The sequence below is a fragment of the Triplophysa dalaica genome, chromosome 1 (assembly GCF_015846415.1).
Source record: "Triplophysa dalaica isolate WHDGS20190420 chromosome 1, ASM1584641v1, whole genome shotgun sequence".
In the NCBI taxonomy this organism is placed as follows: Eukaryota; Metazoa; Chordata; class Actinopteri; order Cypriniformes; family Nemacheilidae; genus Triplophysa; species Triplophysa dalaica.
The window spans coordinates 16,853,119-16,879,129 of NC_079542.1; the positions used below are offsets into that span (position 1 = coordinate 16,853,119).

General features: G+C 39.5%; 1 protein-coding gene across 3 annotated transcripts in view; it reads left to right on the forward strand.

Annotated features, from left to right (window-relative positions):
* The window catches only part of nkd1 (NKD inhibitor of WNT signaling pathway 1), a 67,467-nt gene extending 41,456 nt beyond the window's left edge, over positions 1-26,011 (forward strand). The window contains exons 1-10 of one of the 3 annotated variants that reach the window (XM_056743346.1): positions 4,314-4,478; positions 4,579-4,611; positions 4,793-4,932; positions 16,625-16,685; positions 18,187-18,290; positions 18,501-18,596; positions 19,068-19,215; positions 21,525-21,606; positions 21,818-21,945; positions 22,132-26,011. In XM_056743346.1, coding sequence (XP_056599324.1) covers positions 4,454-4,478; positions 4,579-4,611; positions 4,793-4,932; positions 16,625-16,685; positions 18,187-18,290; positions 18,501-18,596; positions 19,068-19,215; positions 21,525-21,606; positions 21,818-21,945; positions 22,132-22,640 — 1,326 coding nt within the window. In that variant the 5' untranslated portion in view covers positions 4,314-4,453 and the 3' untranslated portion in view covers positions 22,641-26,011. Of the gene's footprint in view, positions 1-4,313; positions 4,479-4,578; positions 4,612-4,792; positions 4,933-16,624; positions 16,686-18,186; positions 18,291-18,500; positions 18,597-19,067; positions 19,216-21,524; positions 21,607-21,817; positions 21,946-22,131 lie in introns of those variants that run through there. The other 2 variants (XM_056743427.1, XM_056743508.1) reach the window with 2 other exon arrangements.

The following is a 26,011-nucleotide window of genomic DNA, read 5'->3' on the forward strand; positions in this document are numbered from 1 at the left end:
AGAGCTACGTTTAGTTTATCTTAGTTTAAGTAAGCATGCTTCTTTTCTTTTTTTTATAGATAGTGTAGAAAAGATATAGAAATCAGAAATGATCGGTCAGGTGCTGACAGAAGAGATGTGTTTTCAGCCGGTTCTTAAAGATGGTCACAGAATCTGCTGATCTTGTTGCAGCAGGCAGATCATTCCACAAACGTGGAACCGATCCAGAGAAGGTTCGTGAGAGCGATTTTTTTTACCTTTTTGGGATGGCACCACAGACGTTGTTCGCTTAACTACTTACAGTAGTTAAGCTTTAAATGTTTTGACTTGAAATGTCTCTTAGCCACAACTCTGACCTTGTGTGGATGGCACTGCACCAAGATGTGAACAACCTCTTTAAAGAAGGGAAAAAAATGTAAGCATGTGTTTGAAAATGTTACTTGTCTTGCCTTGGTGTTTTAAAATGTAGTTTTGTAATACTATATTGGACTTAAAACAATGTTGCAAGTCAACATTACAAAGCACAAGATTAAATTTAAAGTCTGTTTGACTTTAGTTTAACTCCATTGACTCCATGCATTTATTTTAACACCATGTTCTCAAAGAGCATTCAGAACATTTGGCTATAGAATGAAAACCACAAAGACTAATATGAAATAATTTCTTGTTTTCTCATTTAGAAGTTTCATGAAAAGTGTCTAAAAACATTTTTATAAGATCTTTTTCTTTCTGAGTTGTCTTTTCTTTTTAAACTATTTATTAGAATGCTGCACACAGGGACTCATCACGCAACACCAAACAGAACACATGGACATATCATATCTTCCTGTCTTTCTACATCTGCCCAGTGTTTATTGCCATCTGTGCCTCTGTTTGACCCTTCCTCTGAAAACAACAGCATCTTCCACACTCCAGTGACGATGAAGTGCAAAATGATGCATAACAGTAACAGTCTACCACTGTAATAGTCTATCACACCTTGTCTTGTCACTTCATAGGGCAATAAATATAATAAAATTAAGAGAGTACAGAAGATGCCTTGGGTGGCCACCAGTGTTTGGATCAGGAACTGAATTTGTCATTATGCCCCCAGGCAGCACCACACATTTGATTTGTCTTTGTGGAACCTCCATCATGTTTTCTTTCTGCTATTCACTACCTGTCCCACCATTATGAGAGGAAAACTGGGAGCCGTGTCCTTGGCCCTGTTATGAGGGGTACCCTGTATCCTCCTCATTGGGCTTAATGGAGAGGGGGCTCACTGATACCATCATTGCCCTGAGCCCTGTGCATTTTATCAATGATTCTTCTCACAACAATTTCCCTCCAGTCGTCTTACTGTTCCCTACATGTAGTTTACCACTCACCTATCCACACCCACTGTGCCATTACAGTATCTTTCTTACATACGCTGTCCTTCTCTTCCTTCCTTTCTCCCCTGCTCACTATGGCCTTTGACAGAAAGGATAATTAACGAGCATCATAAAGTGCTCTCTCTATTAGCCGTGCTGTTGTGAGTTTGCCAGCTCTGTCATTCTGAACAAAACCATGCGGCTCTTCTATTTGATCCACACTTCAAAGAGGGATCCCCACTGTTCTCCGCTCAGCTCTCTAATTGTGTCCTCATTTTGGATGGGGCAAACACCCCCAACTGCTTCAAAACCAGCCAGTGCAGGGCACAGACAGCACAAAGGGGGAACACACAATCAGATAACTGTTTTGGGAGAAGCTGCCCTGCGAACAGTTTTGTGGGTTGCCAGCAATGGTTATAGTCGGATTTTATAGACTAACCTGGTCTTAGATCAGTGTGACAGAGCAAAACTTTGTGTGCGCAAAATCTGAAATATTGTTGAGAGGAACTAATCTGTGTCTCTGTGACCTACGCACCTATTGGGAGACAGTATACCCTAAATGCTCAGATTCCTTTTAGCAACATCTTAACAGCCATGAAGGACACATTTTGCATTAGAAGCATTACATGTGTTTGATTATGTATGTGTGTGTCTCACCAGATTAAACAGCATTCTTAAGTGGGACGCCGCAGTTTCCCCTTTTTAAACCAGGAGCCCATAAGATAAAAAACAACATCAGCATCCTTTTAATTACAGAAGTATGGACCTTTAAAAAAGAGGCTTATCCTGTAAGACGCTTTGCTCCTAGAGCACAACTCGCATCACATTTTTTATATATGTTAGATATTTATACTGTATATATCTATATACATTTTTTAGCGTTACCTGACTAACCTACTACATCACATACAAAGTCTGACGCCTATTCTGACTGCGGCTGCACTCGAAGCACAACAGGGTCATGGTGCTAATCCAGTGGGCATACACACTACGCACATGCCAGCCTGCTGTCTCTCAATTCCCTCCCCCAACACACACACAAACGTCTGAGAACCTCCTCTGCTGACACACGGCATGCTGGGTCTTTACAAAGCCCCATTTTGCAGCCGTCTCTGGGCTCTGCACTGTACTGCAGGACTGTTGCCCTCTGCCCTCTCACACACCCAGCACTCTTTTGTCCTGCGTGAAAAAGCAACAGTCACATGTCCACCATGCACCCTGCAGCTGCTGGCCACTTACTCCTCTTTCTTTCTCTCTCAAATCTTTCTCTCTCATTCTTTGTCTGAGATTTTTACTGGTGATTATAAATGAAGTATGAATGTGATTATGGTCTCTCCGTGATGAGTAGACATTTTGGAAAGAAACAACATAATGCAAATTTCTATAGGACACACTAACACAGGAACGGCAAGAAGTGTGATTCAATTATTGTGTGCAGGCATGTACAAATGGCACAAGAGGAAAAACCTAAAAGAAACAATTATTAGACTGTATTGCTAAGTAAAAGCCATTACAATGAGTTAAGGCCAGTATCTCCATTCCCCCATATCATGTACACACACACACAACCTCCTACTCATGCAAGCTTCAAAGGCGATGATGGGAAAAGCCATCTCTCCACTGGCCGCTTCAAAGCACAGGAAGTGTGTCAAAGCGACTAGTCGGCTGGTTCCCAGCCCTTGCGTGTGTGTTAGTGTGTGAGCAAGTGAGAGAGAAGAAAATATGTGTGAGCAGGGTATAATAACATGCTCATCTCTGTGCGTGTATATATGCGTGTTTCTGGGAGGTTCAAAGCCAGACAGAATCCTCCGCTACGAGAGGCAGGATGTGAAATGTGCGGCGGCGTTGATGCCCTACTCATGTTTGTGTGTTTTGTTTGAGGTTTTCCTTGACCTATCTATACAACTTGTTCTGGAAAAAATAATCTTTATGTATAGTAGATGGCGATGCATTAACCTCACTTTCCTTTCCCCAGACCCAGCCTCATTCAACTTTAATACGCAAGTCTTTAAGGATTTCAGTCGACTAGCCTATTTAAGAATGTCTGGCTTCTAATTTTGCCTGGCGCTTCATGTACATTGTATACGTACACTTTGCTTACGCTTAAAGAGTGGTGTGCACATTTACTGACTGAATACTTTACATACTTAATAGGTACATAATTCCAAGAAATATAGAGAGATCTTTATTGTTACTTAAGTGCATTGTTTTTTTTATGAACTACATGGAATACAAGTAATAGTTTTCCCAAAAGTACTGGGTTTCCTAAATGCATCACTGCACCACAGGTATCTGCTGTGAGTGTTTTGCAGAGATCAATGTAAACTGGACTGACTGACCTATGCCCCTGGTTTATATGTGATACGTATTCTGTTCTTTTTCTCTCATGGTGGTGTTACCTGCAGCTGTGTGACCTGTGTCAAGCTGTTGTTTTAGAGATGGTAAGTCACCCTTTGGTGTGTGACAGACAGATAGATATTCAATCGATCCTGTTTTGTTTTTTCACTTTTATAACCTCTTCTTACCTGATCTTTACCTCACAAACCGGTCTCCCAAATTGCTTTTAAAGTGCCCGGTGTTTACTTTTTTCCGAGAAGTTCACAACATATAAACTAAAATAATGACTTTTTGTATCCACCTGAATCTGGAACAGAAACAGGTTTTTTTAACATCGAAATAAAATCACCTTTCTTTCAGCTTTACAAACTAACTGCACAGTGAAGTTTATTGCTCATCCATACAATCGAAATGTACTCTTTAATGTCATTCATCCTTCGTACAAACCAGCGATTGCTGTGCGCTCCGCTGGACGTGTTTAGCTGACGCGCCCGCGGGGGCTCGCGCTGCTCTTTTTATATTTGGAGACTCCAAAAGAATCCCGCGTCCCTTTCATGTGCCGCCTCGGTCCAATCAAACAGAGGGAGAGGCGGCCTGTGCGAGGCGTCAATCACGCTCGCTGAACGCGTGTAGTACGCTAAAGCGGCAGATCACTCGATCAGTCCACCGCTGCTGGATGCGTATGCGACCAGTGCGCTTTTCTCTACGGACGCTCTGAAATATCGCATTCTTTCGGAATTGTTATTCGTTTCTGATGTTTCTCTATTGCTCACCGATGCAGAGAAATGGGTAAACTTCACTCCAAACATGGTAAGATGGAAACTCGGTGTTTTAAAGCGAGTCTTTGATTTTAAAGCTGTTGTGATGTACCTCGACTAATCCTTCTTCACGACGCTTTTCTTTTCTAAAGCTGCTATTTGTAAAGCAAGGGAGAGCCCCGAAGGTGAGAAGACATTATTATTACGAACGATATCTAAATAGCGAATGATTCCCGAATAAAACAATGCGAAGTGCATTTTTGATGCACCTTTAAACGCTTGGCATAAAGAGTTAAGAAGTAAAGTTCAACATTTCAGCCGGTTGCTTTTAAGAAGGTGTCAAATGGATTTTCTTTTCTGTTTTAGGCGGTAGTTTTGTAGTTAACGCATGTTTGGCGAGGAAAGGATTGGATGACTGGATGGTTAAGCAGAAGTATTACTGCTCGACTTCTCGTGTAGATCAACAGGACTGCCAGCAGAAAAACACATGCGGACTTTCTCCACGGGTACGTAATCCATTTAATAAGTTTATCACACTTGCATGTTCGAGGTGTGAGGATTTTGGACCTTGTGAAAGTTGGACTGAGTGAACTTTAGCATGGGCTCTCATTTGCTCCTTGCGTTTAATTTAGTTTATATTTTGCAGGGGTAAACCATTTGGGTGATACATTGTGTTATTGATTGGATAAAATGTCTCAGAAGTGACTATGTATCCATGTAAGGTTTGTCAGGTTAGAGTTTGTATTTAACCAACAAAAAGCTTTTTTGTGGGATTAATGAGGGACATCTTCTAGATTTTGGATAAAACCATCTTTGTCTACATTTAAGTTTATTCAGTTATAAATGTGATTTAAAGGTATTTGTTTTAAACAGTCTATAGCCTTTTCGTGTTGCATGTCGTCGTTTCCCGGTTTTGCGGGCCACACGCGCTTCTAGACCACCCTATTGACTTAAAACCAGCACTTTTTTCGTGCCATTGTTTTCTGGACAATAGTTAAGTATTTGGAAACAGTCTGTAGTTTGAGCGCAACTATAAAAGGCAGAGGTTTTTCAAGCAGTGATTAAAGGAGAAACATTCTGTGAATGCATGTTTCCCCGACACCCTTTAATGATGTCTGTTAAAGCGCTCTGCGCACTTTGAGCTGCTTCCTTTGAAGCGAGAGGAGGAGATTTTTGTTGTTATTTCTTTGAACAGGGGAAATGTCAAGTTTTGAAGAGTTTCAGACTGTTTACTTTTGACAGGCACATCATTTTGAGGTCAAACATCAACAGGCAAATAAATACATTTGGTATATTAAAGGCAGGCAGCACATATATTATTTGAGCATATATAGATATTATTTTGCCTAGCTTTTTCCTTTAATCAATAAAGCTGCGTGTTTATAACGGGAATTTTCCCGGCAAGTAAAACAGCAGTCATGTTTAGACAAAAGGCACGTCAACTTTTACTCGGGCGGCTCACATGGGTAAATGGTTTATTTGAACGTGGTGGGAAGAACTGTGTGAGGGCTGGGAACAGATGCAAGTTCTCTCTGTAGGTAATAGATCACGGCGGCTTGAAAGCATTGCAGGCTGACAGGCTGGTGACAGCGCTGTATTGTGAAGTCAAGAGAGGGGTGGAGGGAGGGCCAGTCTGTCTCAGATTTGGCATCCTGGTAAACGCATAAGAGCACTGTCGTTTTGAAGAAGAGAAATGCTCTGGAAATACCTTGGCGTAAGCCTCTTTTGGTCAAGAGCGGTTGCAAAAGACTTTGAGGGTTGGAGAGATACGGAGAGATGTGGAGAGTGACAGAAAGAGAGGAAATCCAGAAGGCTGCTATTAAACGGCCGTCTCAAACAGCAGGAGCTTGCGACCACAACTTCTTGAAAACCAGTCTTCAGATGTGGACATACAAACACAAACCTTTATCTGACTCAGACACCCTGAGAGTTTGCAGAAATATTGCACTTTGAGCATTGCATTTCATTTATTTTCTCACTCTAGGTCAGTAGTTGCTTCGCATGCAAAATGCTGCATTACAAACAAAGAAATTCTATCAAAATGAGGAGTGGATTTTTAGATAGGCTACTAGGGGAAAACGAGCTTGGAAGCATGAACCCATGGTGCTTTATTGGGTCAAAGTCAGACAGTTTAAAGTTTATGACTTTTTTTACTCTCTTCTGTTTAATGTGGGTTTTATTGTTGCTTGATAGATCATATAGTACTAAGCAACAGTCACAAAGTCTGAAATGGCTTCATAAACACAACCTGCCTTTTATTGCTGACTTTTCAACCTTTTCTTAATCACGTCACCACAGTAGCCTTCAATTGAGAGAGACATTGTTTTCCCTGTGATGCTCTGATGAAGATCAGTACTGAGTGTATGTGTTTTTTCCAAGCTGGTGTGAAATTATTTGGGCAGGATTCTTGCTGTGCGAGCATTAGACCTTTAATGCAATTATGACTTTACGGGACTGTTTTTTGTGAAATAAATATTTGTGTGCGTGTGTGTGTGTGTGCGTTTAATGGTCTTAGGAGCTTTGTGGAAACAAAAGAATAGGAAATGTGTTCCCAACCATAAATATTTATTTGGAGGTATTTGCTTTGTTTTGACACAACAAAGCGTCTCCAGGACAATTTAATACTTTATAGATAGATGAAATTTGAGGCTGATTCAACTGGAGGGATTTTTGCATCTTTGTGTTAGTTCTCTTTCATTTTAGATTGCAAGTGAACCATTTGAGAATGATTTCAAACGTTCTGTTTATTATTCCAATGAGAAATATCAAATAGATCAGAGTGTGTAGTCTTGATTGAAAGCATGTGTTGTTTTTTCTGTTTTATTCATTTGCTCTTGTTATGGTTTTGATTTTTCACTCCAGCTACCAACTCTTTGGCTTCTCTTCAAAGTCTTTTGCACGTAACTTAAAACTGATGGTATAAAAACAGGTTGTCAGAGATAATTAAACTGTATGTTAAATTAAATATTTCTCTTCTTTTGAAAGACAGGTTAGAAAGAGGAGCAATTGAGTGCTTGCTGTATAAGAAGAATGACCTTATTCGCTGAACATGAAGAAATTCATACCTCACTCTTAAACCTATAGGCTGTTAAAAACTAATAGAGGCTACCTGGAGAGTAAGTTATTTATAGCATGTGTTCAATTCGGACTGTTGTGTGTGTGTCTGTGTTGTAAATGGCGTTCAGATGGTGTGGACAGTGGGGAGCCTGAGCCAGGAATCTGTTTGATGAGTTTGTTTGTGTTGTGTTAGGTTAACTGGCTGTCCCACACAAAACTTTCTTATGTAGTACTGCTTATTACGTTTTCCAGCCCGGCTTGCATTGGTCCCGTAGCTGGTATTACGCTGCCAGTTCTACTTGAGTAAAAGGGTGCGGGTTGGAGTTATGGCCTAGTGGTAAGCGTGTGTTTTCTGATATGTCTTTGGTGTGTATGCGGGTGATGGGGGTTTGATTCCAACTCTGTGTTTCTACAAAAGTGGCAGCACTTACTGGTCAGACTGGATCCCATTACTAAGCTGACCACTTCAGTATCATTTAGCTTAATGAGACCTGAACTTTTTATCCAATGGCCACACTGCTTTGATATAAAGCTGCTCTCAATCATTGGGCTCTAAAACCAGAGATAATTACACTATCAAAGAAGATACTTAACATCATAGCTCTAAAATCAGTCTGTATCAAAGTGCCAAGACCAGACGCTATTACTGCTTTGAAATATGGCTTTATCAGAGCTCTAAAACCAGTTAGCACTTCAGCTCTAAACTAGGGCAATACCATCACGTTAAAACCAGACTATATGTTTTGGAAACTTCATTACAGCTTAAAAGAAGCTAGTAGGTCAGCTATAAAACCAGGCTCTATATCACGACTTTGAAACCAGTCTGTGTGTTATATCAAAGACTGAACCACTTAAACACTTTGAAGGCTAGATCAAATAGAGCCCTCTCATTCTAAAAATACATTTTGAAGGAATTGGAGAACTTTTTGGGGAATATTTTTGGATATAACGCTTATACACGACTGCTTAGATATAAACCCTTCCCGACAACAAACGCACAGATACACATTCGACTTGCCTCAGATGTTTTCTCACTGTAGCACAAAGAATGACAGAGCATGCCCTTTTTTCCTTCACTTTGTTTCTCACATTCCCTTCCCTGTATTCAAAGTATTTCTTTCACTTTAAGCTTCAAGTGCAGTTGTCACACACTTACCCTTAGACTTTTCCTGTTCAGGATGTCAGGTTCACCATCTCTCTCCAGGGTGGTTGAGAAAGGATGACAGAAAGAGATTGAAGGACCGAGGGTGAGGGAGGAAAGAGAAGACTTTGTTTTTTTCTTTCTGTTAAAGAGGGTGCCCCTGGGGAGCGGGAGAGCAATTGGCTCCAGTGTTGGGCTGCTGAGGGGTTCCCATGAGATGGGAGAGAAGAATGGGAAAGGGAGGAGGGGAGAAAAAGGAGGTGGATCTTCCAGGACAGAAAGAGTGAGACCTGCAGGTGGCTGCTCTTTCACTGCATTAAGTGTCTTATTGTTTAATGTTTCGTAAATGGTTTAGTTGTCATAGGTAGAGTTGTGACAGTTTAAACTGTATTTGAGCTGTACGTGATGAATTTTATGGGAATTATCTGTCTAGAAAATGCAGCACATGCACTACCTTGGTGTTGTGAACCTTAAACTTATTTTCACTTAAATAAAAAAACATATTACAGATTCGATACATGTAACCATTTAAGGTTGATTAATAAGACTAATCATGTGGTCATCAGCTCGTTCTAGTTCGTCTCCATCCATTTTAAAACAAGTGCACATTCAAAAAGTAAGGAAATACTTTTATTTCTTCACTGCTCAATGTTGGGTAATCTAATCGGATAATATATGTATCGATCAAACCTGGTGATGTCACATGCCATGGCGCTGCAAGATGGCGGCGCTCTTGCTCCAAAAGCCATAACAAAACATCACTTTTTTCTTAAATGGTTACATGTATGAACTCTGTTATTTGTTTTTTTATTTAAGTGAAAATACGTTTACTAAATAATGTACGTTTGATCGAATGGTTTATTTCCGCTTTAAACGGATAGTCCACCCAAAATAGAAATTCTGTCATCATTTACTTACTCTCTTGTCATTTCAAACCCGACCGCATAACATACAAGAAGATGCCGTATTTTTTAAACATTTGGTAACTGAACCCGTAAGCGATACCCATTCACTTCTATTGTATGAGCACAACACTGCCTGTTAACGTCATTCTTCAAAATATCTACTTTTGTGTTTTGCGGAAGAGAGAAAGTCTTATGAAATGACAGAATTTTCATTTTTGGGTGAACCATTACTAAAAAAGTTAAAAAAAAAACTCTTAGGTTGCTACCTTAACTTAGACATGCAGTTCTGGTTTGTAACTTCAAACTTTTCAGGCTACATGGAACGTAGGAAAACCACCTTTTCTGAATGTTTGGGATTCATCAGTTGTAGGTGTTTAAACTGTTCACCCTGTGTTGTATGTGTTTTTCCTTTAGACTATGAGTAATGCAACAGCGATACACTGTGCATTTGAGTGTGCGTGTGTAAAAATAGTGTTCAGGTATGCGTGGCATGGGGGTGTGCTGGGGGCCGAAACGGTGCCTGGCTAGGTGCGTCTGAGTGGGAGAAAGCGTGTGTTTGTGGTGCATTAAAGCACGTCTGTCCGGATGTGCTCTAGAGATCAAAGTGTTTGGAGGGAATGTGTGGACCAAATTTCTGAGATTAACAGCTGAGAATTTAGCTCTGTTTTGCCAAATTAACTTAAATACAGGCACGCATCCACTAGCTGCGGAGCTCAGGAAAGTGTTGTAGCCTCATCAAAACCCCTATTTATACAGCTGCTCTGACACATTTAGGTTTTTCCCCTCTTTTAAAGGGTGAGATGTAGTTACTCATTTGAGTGAACATGTGAATCCTTTAAGTGATAGTCTCACCTTGCACACATGATTGAAATCAAGCTCTAGTCTACTAGAGTATCAAACACTGATCTGTCAACGTTACAGTTAAAAATAAACCAAAGATCAAGTTTTAATTTGTAGTTTATTTTTTCCTCTCATCAGCTGTTAGCTCATCATCAATCTGTAAATAAAACTACAGTAACATGAGAGCAGAATGACTACTTTCTTTTTGTAAGCATGTTTAATTCATGTCACCGTCTTTCTGTGTTTAGATGTCTTATTAAAAAGTCATAATGAAGGATATGGTAACTCCCGTCTTGCCTGTACGACAAATCTCCAGCTCTCTGTTAGTCTGGTGTTTTAACTCTTTTGTAGAGGAATAGACTGGAGTTTCAAACACAATGTTTGTAAAGTCTTTCCTCTGTATTTGGGGCAGTTTAGTTATTCCTTTTCTCAGCTTTTAAAGAGAAAGGAAAATGGGAAATGGAGAGAGGGTAAAGAAGAGATCACCTAAGGGGAACAGAGAGAACAAACGGAAACACTGCTTCATTTTCAGTGCTTCAAAGCTCTCTCTCTCTCCGGGTTTGAAGGTGTGTCTAGTAAAAAGAGTGTAGACTCACTAGCACTATATGTTTGCTTCATTTTATCTTTCAAACTTCATTTTATCTCTCATTCACTCTTCCATGTTATTGAATGCTTTTTGTATATTGTTTTGAACTATAACACTCATGTTGGTTGAGGAATAGCTCTGGATGCCATTCTGAATCCTTTACAATCTAAATATACGGTTGTACACACTCTTGCTTGTGTGATATAGACTAATATAGACGAAGACCAAGTGTGTGTGTTTGGGTATGTGTTTTACCATGGACAGTGTATGAGGTAATGTGTAAGGAAATGTTTGCAATGTTAATCTCATCTAAGAAATTAATACACAGACACTGGCATACAGAAACCCCCCACACCAATACCTTCCACCTTACAAGGACAATATAAAAAGACTTGGCAGTACAGATACGAATGGGCACTTGTTTCCCAAACCCTTTTACAGTCAGTAATAACTAGGGATGGGTACCAAGAACCGGTAATTTTTTGGACTGGTACATAATTGGGTCGATGCCAGAGTATCGATAAGCTTCATGACAAAGGATACTGTTATCGATACTTGCATGTTTTATCTCTGCGTATTCAGGTGTTAAATGGCGAATAAGAGGCTGCTGCTGCTACCTGTCATTCTCTATCCCTGAATAATGTCAAAGTTTGCTCGAAATATGTGTGATATCTAGGGCCATATGATTTCTGAGATGTATTTGTAATCTGCTTGTTTTGCGTGTTTATGAGAGAAAAAGTGGCATGGTTGAGCTTGTGGAGCTTTCTGCGTCATTCTTCTCACCTCCAACTAAATGCTGATATACTGTTATAAGCCATATTGTCCTAGATTGTCACAACCTAACAAAAGTGGTTTGTTTATAATGGAGTATTTTTCTGTGGTTAAACTTAAATAAAATACAACATAAGAAAACTTACTGAACATAAGTCTTTTTCTCACTATAGCTGACAGGCCTCCGGCACATGTAAACATATGCTTTCTATGGCAAGCCCGTAGGGACAAATACACATCACACACATTCACTGCCTTAAGGCACCCTAGGAATTGCATCCTTTTTTGTGTTTAGTTTGTGTGGTTATTTCTTATTGTTGTATGCTTTTTATTTACAAGTGATTGTGACAAGTTTTATTAATGTGAATAGATTAATTGCATTTGCGAATAAATCGTGACGTGATGAAATGCGGTTTTCTAACCGCAAAGACTGCGATTAATTATGGGATGTACAGTTTGATGCGCCCTGCTTGGAGCTGACCAGTACCATCTCAAAAGCATAAAAAATGCATGGAAAATGCGTGCCAAGCGGCTTTCTCCAAAAGTCCTCGGGATGGAAGCTTGCTCTCTCCTGGTGACTGCCTGCAATAGATGAAATAATATATCAACATCAACTTTTACAGAGTAGTTTTAATTGGTTACTCAATCACTAAAATGCAATGAAATATTTACCCAGTCTGATTGGACGAATTGAGTTATTGACCAATCAGAAAGTTGCTTTGTGACCCAGGGTGAATGACATCCACCACTGCCCACTCAAAAGATTCATAAGTAATTAAACTAAAACATAACCAATGTCTCAATATAACAGTGACTAATGCTGATGTCCTTGTAGTTCACAGGTTAGCTTGAGTGCTGACATTCCAGTAGTTCAGGTTATCTGGGATGTCTCTTTTGCTCATTATATAGTATGTGGTTCTTATGTAGGTCACTGAACTCCACACTCTGTCATACACATGTAGGAAAGTAGGCCTATGTGCTGGGGGGAGTGCTAGGAGTCATTTTTGGATTGGTCGTCTTGCTAGCGCGGACTCGTCAGCTGTGCCCTCAGCACAGGGGGCCACGCTAGCATATACGTAGATCCCTCTCGTGAGACCAGAGAGCACGTAACTGTATACACTTAAGCAAGATAACAGACGGAGCAGATTAAAAAGGAATTTAGTTGCAGGTCTTTTTCCATGCATGCAGATAGTTTATTGTCTCTCCGGTGAAATATGGTACCTGTAGGTGCATGTGTCTTTACAAAGGCTTAAACCGTCATAAAAACAGAGCACTTCTGGTTGGATGCCGTTCGCAGCGTTGCCTTAATATGATTAAGTCTGTGGTTTGAGTGAGAACCGAAGGTGACAGACAGAGGGAGAGGGAGCGAGACACTCTTAATTAGGTTTTCATGGGTTTGATGAAGTTCCAAGGCTGTGGCCTAGCAAGGGGTTGGCGACTGATCATGCATAACTGGGAGTGCGTGTTTTATGCGTATGTTTGAGCGCGCTTGGCGCTTGATCATGCAGAACTGTCATCAGCTGTGTAAATTGTTTGTCGGCCCTTGTGGCGTGGCGAGCAGACTGAAAACACAGACACGGAGTTGTGTGGGACTTTCCACAACACAGTTTATTTGCTCCCTCACTCGCATACTTCTTAATGTACATGCAGACATGCAAATGCCCATTCCTATCGTAATGACACTTTTAACAAGCTACAATATATCCATAATTGAATTCAGACACATAATCGACCTTGTCTGGGGATGAGAATTCCCCCTTGATATCTCTCTGTAGTCTTCCCTGTGTGGCATTTGGTCACTTACATTAAAATGTGTGAATATGAAAAATGATTTAATAGAACTGAGGGAACTGCTCACTTTGGCTTGACCCAGCTTGTTACCAATGGGCCCCTTTGGAGAACGATCCCGTAAAAGTAGCATGAGATTTTGCAATTGCCAGAGATGCCTGTCTTGCGCACATGCAACACATACTTATAAAAACACCACGGATGGAATGCAAGAACGCTTCCTTTGTAAACAGCTCTTCGCTTTGCTTCTCCCTCCCGTTGTTACTGCTCCTTTAATTAACTTATATGCTTTCATATTGAAAGATTCATGTACTTCCACTGATCACAGCTTTAACAAATACACAGTGGGTGTCTGATGCGTGTGCATGTGTTTTGGATGGCAAGAAATGTTGCGCAGTGCTCTGTAGGCATGTATTTGTAGAAAAGCACTAAAAGTTCTCTTCTCTCCTGTTTTGGCTGGTGTTGAAACAGACAGATCTGCTTGGTTTTCCACAGAGTGTGAAACATGGTGTCTGGAAAAGAGTTTCTGGTTGCTGGCACAGATTAAGTGAAGCCCTTGTTTGCGTTTCACGAAGCTCGTGAGGCAATAGACCCACAGCAGAAACGCCATTGTTCCATCTGTTCCAGCATTTTTAAACGCCGCGAAACACAGGCTGGAGAAACAAATCTAGTTCGTTTAACAAGACGGTCTCACAGATGTTGTCTATTCTTTGTATTTAAAATGTCACTCACAAGACTTCATCTGTGAAATGAGAAAATAAGGCTTTTAATCAAACGCCTCTTATCGCACAAACTCAGCATCCAGTTTTTCTGTCTTATTAGTTTTCAATCACGCTATAAATGGTACTCACTTACTATACATTTGAGATACCTCAAGCCCCCCTCACACACACACTCAACTGTGGGTTTATAGATCCCTCTTTAGCCCCTCATTACACTGCTGAAGAGAGATCGGCCACTATTGATCACACTCTCCACGGACAGTTAGCCTCTGGTGTTTTCTGAAAACAAAAACAAAAATTTGTCCTGTTGTACAAGCTCACTTTAATGGAGTGTGTTTGTGTGTCATGATGGAGTTATTTCTATATAACACTACATTTCGCTTTATGCGTGTAGTGTGTGTTTTACCAAAGAATGGGCTTTTGTGAAGCGACTTTGAAAAAGCTGATTTTTAGCGCAATTTAAGTTTAGCAAACCAAAGTTATGATACAGTCCATATCGCGTTTAATTACAGATTTTAGAATTAATATACAGCAATTTTAGAAATATCTGCCTTCTAGCATTCAAAGAGATCAGACTTGTGTCTTGCTTTGATATAAATAACTGCCCAGAGGCGTTGCAAACATGGTCCGTTAAAGGAAGATTTTTGGGTGTTTAGCTTGATTCAACTTGTTTTTATTTTGTTTCCTTTTTGTGCTCTTATTGTTGTATGCTCTTGTTTTCCTTCATGCATTGTGAAGCATTTTTTGGTGCTATATTTTGTTGTTTATGTTGTTGTTTGGACTGTGTGAGACGACTCTATCAGACCGAGAGGGGAAAGAGACTGAATAGTTGGGGGTGGAATAAGTTAGAAGGGTGATGATTTGTTGGTGCATGTGACTGAGGCAGAGGTCCATAGAGCTTTTTAAGGGTGTCTGAGAGGGGCTGACAGACGCCATAGTGATTGTGCTAAATGCCTCTTAAAGGTGAAGTTCAGGGATTAGTGAGTTTCTCACAGCCCTCAATGTCTTGTGGAAGAAAACACAGCAAAATATAAATACTTACTCAGGCAAATGCAGCACACTCATTTTAAAGAGCCAAGTAGCACTTTTAAAGCCACACGTTTTAGATGAACTTGACCTTGAATGATAGAAAATAAAAGCAAAATACTGGGAGAACCGCCTGGCGTCCGGTACACTGTTTCGTCCAATTGAGAAGCAGTCATATTTATAATACAGCACATCCATCATTCAGACAACACATAATTAGCACATTCCCCTAGCGTGCTGTCGGCTAACCTCTTGAGTATAATGGCAAATGTGTGTTTGTGTGCATGGCAGTGTATGGCTCGATGCACTACAGTAAGACATTAGTGTGGCTGTCTAGTGTAGATGAAGACAAAGCAATCCCTTATAGGCACTATCAAGATACACACACACAGCTGCAGACTGCCAATGACATTGCAGGGTCAGTCTATGGGCACGAGAAATAATACGCTGACAGAGACGGTAGGATAGTCGAGATGAGGATGCAGGTGTGTGAGAGAAAGTAGCGCTTTTTTGGAGAGATGTTTTTGTGTGGTGAAAATAGAATGATGAAATATTGTAGATGAGACACTTCTCATTGATTACTTCTGCTTACAACAATAAATGATAGAAGAATTAATCTCAGGGTGACATCAACTCAAAGTCACCTTTCATAGAGCAAGAGGACTCTGGGTCAAATATGTTTCAGGGTACTTGATGAATGATGCCTTTTTTTTGGATGTTGTTGTGCTGCAAAGGGTATGTAGGCTATGCACACCTGCTGTAGTCTAAATTATGGTATGTGCTTGACAGGCTCTCATTTCTCATACGGTCTCTATTGCTCTTCACTTTTCTCATTCCTTTCCTGTGATGTTATCTGTTCAGAATGGTTACCTTGTCTTGTGCTCAAGTGGTTACTGCACATGCTTAGGACATTGGAGCTCTGGTGCTAATGTGATAAATGTAGGTTAAAATCCAGACTGTTATATATGTTTATTTGTTGTTTTGGATTCTGCTGTGGTCTAGTTTCACACTTTTCTGTATCAAATTATTATTGTTTTGACTTCAGTTTTATAAATATTCATTTAATATTTTTAATTAACGTTTTTAGTTGCAATTTTTCTTGAATATTTGTTATTAATTAATAGCAAAGTAGTAAATGTAATAGTTGAGTTTGCCTTTGTCATTGTATAATTTTTTTTAAATTGCTGTATGAGTTGAACTTGTTGAGGTTTTTTCTCAGTTCAACCTTTATCACTTTTATTCAGTTTTTCAAATAATATTTATACCAATACTTTGTTTGATTTGAATTAACAGAAATGTTTTAATCCTTTTAGTAACATTACATTTTCCTTTTAAATAACCCAAATTCTCTCTCTGTCTCAGCAGGAGCCATTGGATGAAGGATACGCTGAAGGTATCAGTGATGAACACTATCGTTTAGAAGGTAAAAACCCTCTCACCGTCTCACATATCCCTCACATCACACTCCTCATTTTAGCTTTAATCACTGGCCTGTCTACTTATTCACAGTTGATGTTTCCATGATAATAAGTTTGCAACCTTTTCAAGGTTTAAATGACTTCATAAGGTTTTAAAGTAAACATAGAAAATTTTACTTTTTAGGAAGCAGGGATGTGCCTATTTCACTGCAATTTAATCTCAACTAAACCAAACACTTCGCTTGAGCTATTAAACACTCACCTGAACTCCAGGTGAACCTTCAGATTGAAAGCAACCTTTGGGCCAACGACAAGCTATTTTTTAGTGGTGCATAGCGTGGTTATAAAGCTCTGTCACGGATTCAGTTTTGCTGGTTTGGCTGTCTCAGCGCTCAGCTTGGAAGGCCTTGACTATTGCTATGTGGCGTAGTGCTTCCTTTGCGTGTATGCGCGTTTGGTGTGTATAGTTTCTTTGTGACCAGTTTTTAGTCCTCTAGATAAACACCTCCTGTATATTATGAGCTAGCTGGCAAGCAGGCATTGGCCCCCGGAGCTCAACGTTGCCTTTGAGTTTCTGGCCCTGATCAAAAGCCCCGAACTGACGTTGTTTCCCTCCAAAAAACCTGTAAAAGCTCCCTGGGACGACTGCTATCATCCTCTGGTGCTTTTCTTCTCTTTTTTCATCCTCCCTTGCCTCTCTCTGCAGAGGGACAGGACAGGTCCTCTTTGATCTTAGTGGATCAGCAGCAGAGATGTGAATGAAGAGAGAGAGCGAGATTGAAGACACAGAGAGAGAGGGAGATACTGTTGTGTCTGCCTATCCTTTTGGCTCGTACAACAAACACTGTTTCAGATTTGACTTTGCTTAATTAATTAGAGATTCTGTTTTACAGACGGACTGATCCTGGGCCAAAAGGTTTGAGAATGGAACTTCAAAGCGCAGGGATTTGGGGCAGGGGGGGGATTTAGCCTGCAGGACCCAGTCTGATGCTGAGCCGTGTCCTCGCTGAGCTGTGTTAGATCTGCTCTCGTTTAAAACATCTCCATCTTATTACCCACAATACACAGAGCGACAAACTACCTCTGAAATTTGGGTATTGAGTTCAGGACTAACACTGATACGACTTCCTTTGTTAGACTCTGTTTGGCTTTTCTATGAATTTAGTTAAGGTTATCAGGCAGAAATAAGCTATCAAGGATATGTTTCTAAGGTTTGGCCCTTAGGTTGTGATTGTTCGTAAGGATTTTGTATGTTGACAATGTGTTGCGCTTGGCCGAGCTGTAATACAGTCTTTCAGTACAGTAAACTCTCTCCCAGACATGCAACTTATATTGATAAATGTATACCCAATATTGGTCTGTCATTGTGGGGTTTTCAAAGGCAGATTTTCTAATTATGGCTGTTGTATTGCTTCTCACACCATAAACATTAAACCAGAATAAGAAATTATTGTATAAATAATACCGTTTTTAAAAGTTCTGTCTGTTTATTTCTGTGTCCCTTAGTGGCTCTGCCCCCTGAGAAGATTGAGAGCTGTAGTGTGGAAGAGAGAATGCAGGACACTGATGGGTCTGCCACTGTCGGCCAACACAAACAATTGCAGTTTGAGGTCATTTTAAACCACATACACATTCTCACAACTTTAGTCAACGTTCTCTCAAAGTTATCAAAAAAATCGTTCTTGCAGTTACTTTCAAAGAGCATTTTTTTCCTACATTATATGTCATTGCTTAAAATTCGAAAAGCACTAATAAATGCTACTCTTACGTGTGTATTATTCTTCCAAAACACTTGTTATCTTTTGTTGTTTAATAATCAGGAATTGGAGTGTGCTGTATCAGTAGAAGAAGATAACAGGCATGAGTGGACCTTCACCCTATACGACTTCGACAACAATGGCAAGGTCACGAGAGAGGTAAGACGACTGAGACCTTTGCTCAGTACGAACATTGGCTGGGAAAAGCTTGCTAACAGAACACTGTGAATGGGATGATGGAACAAACAACTACAATAAATCTTAACTGGTTTGCTTGAACAAGTTGGACAGGCAGGAGTACCATTTTTGTCACTCACTATCTCTCACTATTTCACTGTGGTTTTCCTCAACCTCATACTCGCTTTGCATTTCATTGCATACATCCTAAATGATGTTTGATGTACAGTGTGTTCCATGCGGTCTGCTCTCTTCCTGCCCTGAGGCTGGGGAGACTTTAATTAACACATTATGGACATGTCTGTGCATGAATGATGAATATTGCATGATCTCGTATGGTGCATACAGGCTTGTGCATGCGAAACACTATAATCAAGCATCTGGTAATAATTAAGATATTTGAGTCATAATTGTATGCTTCCTTCTCTTTGTTCTCCTGTCTCTCTCGTCCAGGACATCACCAGTCTGCTGCACACTATATACGAGGTTGTGGACGCGTCAGTAAACCACTCCCCCAGCAGCAGTAAGACCCTCAGAGTTAAGCTCTCTGTCGCCCCAGACTCCAGCCAGAGATGGAGGAACTGCACCCAGACCAATGCAGGTACAGAGAGAATCGCATCTGATACGTTTATTTGCATTAGTTCTGAATGCTAGTTGCATGACACGTTTTCAAATATCAGATCGAGTCTGAGCTCTTGGCAGTTGAGGATGCAGTTATCATTCTATACTTTATCTGTACTGCATCTCAACACCACTGCAGTCCAGTCTGAACAAGAAATATAGCTGGCTACACGTCATGTTATTTTCCATCTATAGTTTGGGTTTCCATGCTGTCATCTGCAGCGGTCAGTCTAGATTTACAGGAGTCAGTGGCAGTCAGTTGGTGTTGGAAAAACTTCCTTAAAACCAGATCAGACCGTCCACTGCACAGCACGCTTTCTCTGCCGTACTATGTTGGATGTTGTGTTTGTTTTTTGTTTGTTGCGGTAGAATTTCAAGCCTTTTCCGATCAGGGGTCTGTATATCTGGCTGTATATTAGTGGCATATTTTATAGAGATGCACCGATTGCAAATTTCTTTGCCGATTCCGATTTCCGAATTTATTATAAGTGAAACCTGCCGATTCCAATTTTATATCCACAAACTATTATTGACAGTATATAAAAACATTAACTTTCTTCAATACATATTTTTTCATATTTTTTTATTATCATTACATAAATTATTGAACATTACAATTTTCCTAAATACAGTTCTACAACCTGCATTAAATTACAGAATCTTCTCTTGCCCAAATAACTCTTAAATTGGAGAACACTGTGACTGAAAAAAAATATAAATAATAAAATATAACTAAACTTAATCACTTAATCAACCTTTTTAATTTTTGTACTCTCACAAAAGTCTAAGATAACAATAAAATACTTTAAATTTAAATTAACAACTTTATTCTTGTCTGTTTCTGTTTATGAAACTATCATTGCTTTATTTTTTTCTGAAATGTAAATAACTTGGGTCTTGGGTCTATGGGATTAAATGAAGTGTGTTGATTTTAGCTGCCACTTCAATAAAAAGAAAAAAATCTTGTGTGAATTCTACTCTAAATATGTTAATGTATTTGCCCTTTTTTGTGATAGTAAAGAACTCAATCAGATATATATCACAAATATTGGTTGATTTATTCATTTTTTATAGTTTGGATTTTTTTCAAGTCGTGTTGAAAGTCATTCTACCTCAGTGAAATGACCACAGTTTTAACGTAAGACAATTAATCAGGTTGAATGTAATTTACATTTGTTTTACACATAGTGAACGACTTCAACATGAGTTTATCATGTGTCAGAGTTTAGCATCACAGTTCGCATGTATTACATACCCGAAGTAGACGGAGCAACGGAGATGAACTACTGCACAGTCAAAAATTGTCTGTGCACTACATGATGTGTGTGTTCGGTGGAACCACACAGTCACGAGTGTAAATGAGCCATTAAAGACAGCCATCTTGACGTTTACTTGCGTATTTGAAGTTATTGCCCGCGTCGCTGGAAACATACAATCGGCTTTGAATCGGCAAGAGGTGAGACTGACCTGCCTGTCACCGGTCACGGCCGATCATGCGAAAACTGGCCGAAACCTCTAATATTTTACCTTTGGTGTAGACAAATCCATACTAAAAGAACATGTAAATGCATATTACACATGGAAAATCACGTCTTAGTAGCAATATGTCTCAGCTGAACAAAATTGATTGGGTTACCCTAGATGAGTGTTAAAACCAGGTGTCTCTGTCTCTCCTCTTCTATTTTCTTATCTTCCATGTAAGTGCATCTCCTGTAATGCTATTTCATAGTTAAAATCAGGATATGCGATAACTATGAGAGAGAGAGGGAGGGAGAGAGATATGGAAACTGCAATCTTATCTCTCTCTGATAGTCTTCTCTCTTTTGTTGTTTGAAAAATAAATAGATCCACATTTAGCCGAACCTTCTTAACTGTGTTACTTGTTAAAACAATGTGATGGAAAGAAGAAAGAACTTTGAAGAAGAACTGTTTCTGTTTGTTTAGTGCTGTCATTTGGGCTATTTATACCCATCATGCTTTTAAAAGAGAAGAGTCTTTGAAAACAGCAGCTGCCTTCATGCAAATTCACAAGCGTGTGTATGTGTGTGTTTGTGTGTTTTTAAGATTTATATGAGGCCCGAGGTTCAAAATAGAATAAATGAAGCATTGTTGTTTTTTCTTCTTTTATAAAACTTCAAAATAAATAGAAAAAACAGGGAACAAAGGTTTCTTTCTTATTTTGGTTGGTCTTTAAAGCTGCTGCGGTATGTGTGCGTGTTTGTGTGATGCTGTGCAACTCAACGCAGCTCTCTTTGATAAAGTCTCTTTCTCTCTCTGTCTCTTTCTCAGATGCTCCCCATTCCAAACATAAGGGGGAAAAGTGCATTGAATACTCCAAAACTTCAGAGAAAAAGTCGAGAGCTTTTCTAAGGTACTTGAGCAGCTATGTCAACAGACCACATTATCTCTTCGTTCGGTTTTGTGCATTAATAACAAAAATACATTTTGAAATATTCAATCAACGGCATTCATTTCAATAAAAAGCTTTCGACATAAAAATGATAATGTGTTAACTTACAGATTTGTAGAAATATCTTCACACAAATTTATTTGAGATTGACCATTTGATCCTGTTGTATTAGGCGTTATCATAGTGACCACCACAACCAGCAAGGTTGCCAACGGCACTGTGTTGATGAGAACTTGGAGAGAAGAAACCATTACCTTGACCTGGCCGGCATCGAAAACTACACATCCCGCTTTGGAACAGGTGAGATCACGATAACAGAAATAAATTTCACTGCAATGATATTTTTGCATTAGGCAGACACTTTTATCAAAAGCGTAAATTTTTTTGTCAGTTTTTCTGTTTCCTGGGATATGAATCACTACAGGCACACATTTGTCCTCAAAGTATAATACATCACTCTTAAAATGATTTTTGTGCTTCCTACAGCCGCTCCTGCCACAGAGCCAACGAAACCCACCCACACAACCCGTTCATCCAATCAGATGCGCTCACGCTCTCACGAACCCGAAAATGACCACTCGTACCCCACTTACCATCGGCGCTCGCAGACCATCTCCATGGATCCCCCAGCTGTCCTGACCAGACACACACACACGCTCCGATCCCCCAAAACACATCGCACCCACACCGCTCAGGCCTCTGCCAGTCGGGTGATAAGGAGAGGAGCTCCCCCTCCTCCTGTGGTGCCCAACCAGACACCTCCACACCAAAGCTCAGGACCTTACAGACGACACAAACAGAGGCCCAAAGAAGGGACACATTATCGGGCTCTGGGGCCGACCGGGGCGTCTGGTCCTGTGGTGGAGAAAGAGCATGTGAAAGATCTGCCCAGCTTGATGCTGTATGAAGGAGGACTTGCTCAGGTCGTCCAGCGGCACGAGCATCATCATCACCACGAACACCATCATCACTACCATCATTTTTATCAGTCCTGAAGAGCTGATCTGCTCACAGTCACACAGATATACAGGATGTGGATAAAAAGAAACAGATGGGAAATGGAACAAATAAGTCGAATGATTAGATTTTTTTGGCTTGGCCAAGTTGAGGATGATGAGGACAGATGGCATCACGTTTATGCTATAATGGCAGACAGTGTGTGTCGGAGTATGTGTGAATCTGTAGATATTATCATGTGTGAGTGTGTTGTATCTTCGTGTCTTTGAAATGAATTACGTAATAAGTAAGGGCTCTATCTCTCACTCCTTCTTTGCTTTGTCTTTCTCTCTCATTCTGTTTGATGCTCTTTTTCTCAGTCTCTCTCTTTCTCTATGAGTGAATCTCACGAAACCTGTCAGAACATTTTTTCGAGTCATATTTCAATCGAAAATTAAAAATATTAAAGGAAACGAAGGCAAGATCTTTAATGCCACTCTCATATGATTTTTGGGTCATCATGAAACAGACTTTCCATGACTAGTCTTGTTGAGATTCAATCACTCTCTTTAATCTGTATGAATGGCTCAGTGTACACTGAGATCGAAATGGTGGAGTTAATGAAGAACTTGGTATATCAAACCACTTTTGAAGGAATACAATTCCTTTTTTGTAATTGTTGTGTGTGCGTGTGTATGCGCGAATCTGCGCATTGTGTGCCTATGGTGTCTTTTTTACACTTGTCTTGCGTTTCCACTGAAAGACCACTTGAAAAGCACTTCTTGTGCCATTGCATTCATGACACTTTATTTATGAAGAGCTTTTCACAGAGATCAACACCTTAAAAATGCAATACAGGACACAATGTACAGAGCCAGTAAATACGCTCCAATGGTCAGTGAGCACGAGAACTTAACCGATCGACATGAAGAAATCAGAACATCATAATCAGCTGCTACCTCTAGTATTATTATGATTATCTGTATTATTAACATGATTTTATCATTCAGATTGTATTTTTTATTTGTCTCTATTTTAATATGCCACCAATCTGCAGTGTCATCAAGATGTACTGGATTGAAATCCATTGTAAGCTTTATTACGGATATATTTTTATTCATCCTTTTTTTCTATTTTTGTTTTGTTTTTCTCTGTCTGACTGTAAGCTATCTGCATTGTAAGACCAGGTATCAGAGTTTATAGCGTAATTATGTGTATCATACAATATGAGATCTTGTAGGATGTTCAGAAGTTTGTTTAAAAAAATAATTTATTTGAAAAAAATATTTCTGTCGGGTTTATGTCAAGTCAAAATAGGCCTAATCAAATGTTTGGAAAAGTTTATATGTATGACACGAAATTATACCTTATATTGTGTCTTGTAATTGTTCAGTTGTGGTTTCAGCTTTCCCATTTTCAGTTCAGTTAAGTTCTCATCTTTCCACCTTGTAAACTCCAAAGCAATTGGTGCTGTCAAGGAAAGATAGTATTTTTGTTTCTCAGGTTCATTTTAGAGTCTGTGTAATATAATAATCTTATTTTACGAGAGCAGCAAAGCACCAGAGCTGTAAGGATGTTTTGACGGAAACTTACCATTGAATTTGATTACTTTAAAGGTTCAGTGTGTGAAATTTAGCTACATCTAGCGATACAGGTCGCAAATTGCAACCAACGGCTCACTCAAGCCCTTCCGCGTCCCTTTCGAAGGCACTACGGTAGCTGACACAGAACTAAGATGTCATCATGTTTTCTCTTCTCTGCTGAAAGAGATAACATACTAATGAAATGCTCTATAACAGTTTGTCCATTTATGGCTACTGTAGAAACAACATGGTCTGCAGGGGATAGAAATAGCTCATACTAGGGTAATAAAAACATAATGGATCATATGTTAGCTCTTTTTACACCTCTGACCACATAGTAAGGAATACTATATTGCATTTTTGTCAGTAGATTCTCCCAAAAAATTACACATTGGACCTTTAAAGAAATCTTCATAATCAAATAATTTGTAATAAATTATGATGCTGTATATAATAGGGTTGTGCCTTTAGCTCAGTATTGGCAAAAACGAAATGTGTAGCAAGTCTGGTTTATTTGGAGCTTAAGTGTTCCTAACAGCAGTTTTTAAACATTTAAATAGTACATTATGAATCTATTTTAGCTTTGATGCAATCAGAGTCACCTAAAGGGAAAGAGTGAATGTGTATGTGTGTTTGTGTGTGTGGCAGCTGTCTCATTCCGTAGGGGCAGGATGACACTATCGCCGCCTAGGAGTCTCCAGTCGTCCCATAACTCACCAATACCCTACTGTCAGAAAGTGTATGCGTGCGAATTTGAAACAGGCACTTCTGAAGGTTATAAGACACGTTTTAGCTTTTTTTATAGTTAGATGGTGAGCAGGTGTGTGTGTTAAAACTTACACTTTAGGTGTTTTAAAGGTACAGATGTAAGTGATCCACTCACCAGTGAGGTAGGACAGATGTTTTTGATCTCAGCTAAATTTGTATTTGCCATTTCTAACAAAGAGTCATACATGCATACATTTTGATGGAATGCCTAAATTGTGATCCCAACATTAATTAGAAATTTAGTTGGTGTAAATGAAAAGGTGTTAATAAATTGCCATTGGTTAGAATATGTCAGAGTTTGAGTGGCTGTTGTTTCGCTCCGATTGGTGGAAGTATGAGAGTATCACGCTACACTTTGGAAAACCCACTGACTTCATGGTGGTCTCATCACAACTAGTAAGTGAGTGACAGTCGACCTTCTCCCAGTCTCTCTGTTGCTAACAAATGAATGTGTGGTATGGAGGTTAACACTCCCACCCCAGCCATCCCTCTCATATTCTCACTCTCATTACAGCATGAGACATTACTGCTACACCCTAGCAGTTAATATTACTGCTTTTTATATGCACACATTGGTGGACGTCACCTATACTTACTATTTCCTGACCAGATGCTGAAACACTGCTGCTAAAAACTGCCGATATGGCATTATTAAATTGACTCATAATCCTTTAATATTCATCTATACTTTTCTCCAGATTATTCATTACACTAAAAAATCATTAGACTGATATGTTTTAGATTGTTTAGTTGAAAAGAATTAGTCAAGGCTTGATGTAAATACAATGTGAACAGACTCCTGTGGTGATGGATGAGTTGAGCGCTATTTAGTATCAGCTCTTTCACATAGTGCCATTCGTAACATTTCATTATTTATAATGTGCTTAGGTTAGTGACAGCACATTTCAAAGTCACAGTGTTTCATGGAGGGGCTTGTATATAAATAACACAACTTGCTAGGATTTTATGCCACACCCACTACCCACTTGACTTTTGTTTTGTTTACAGTGGAATATGGAAAAAATTGTTTTATTTATTTGACCTGTGCTAAAACATCTTTCATTAAAAGCTAAACCGTT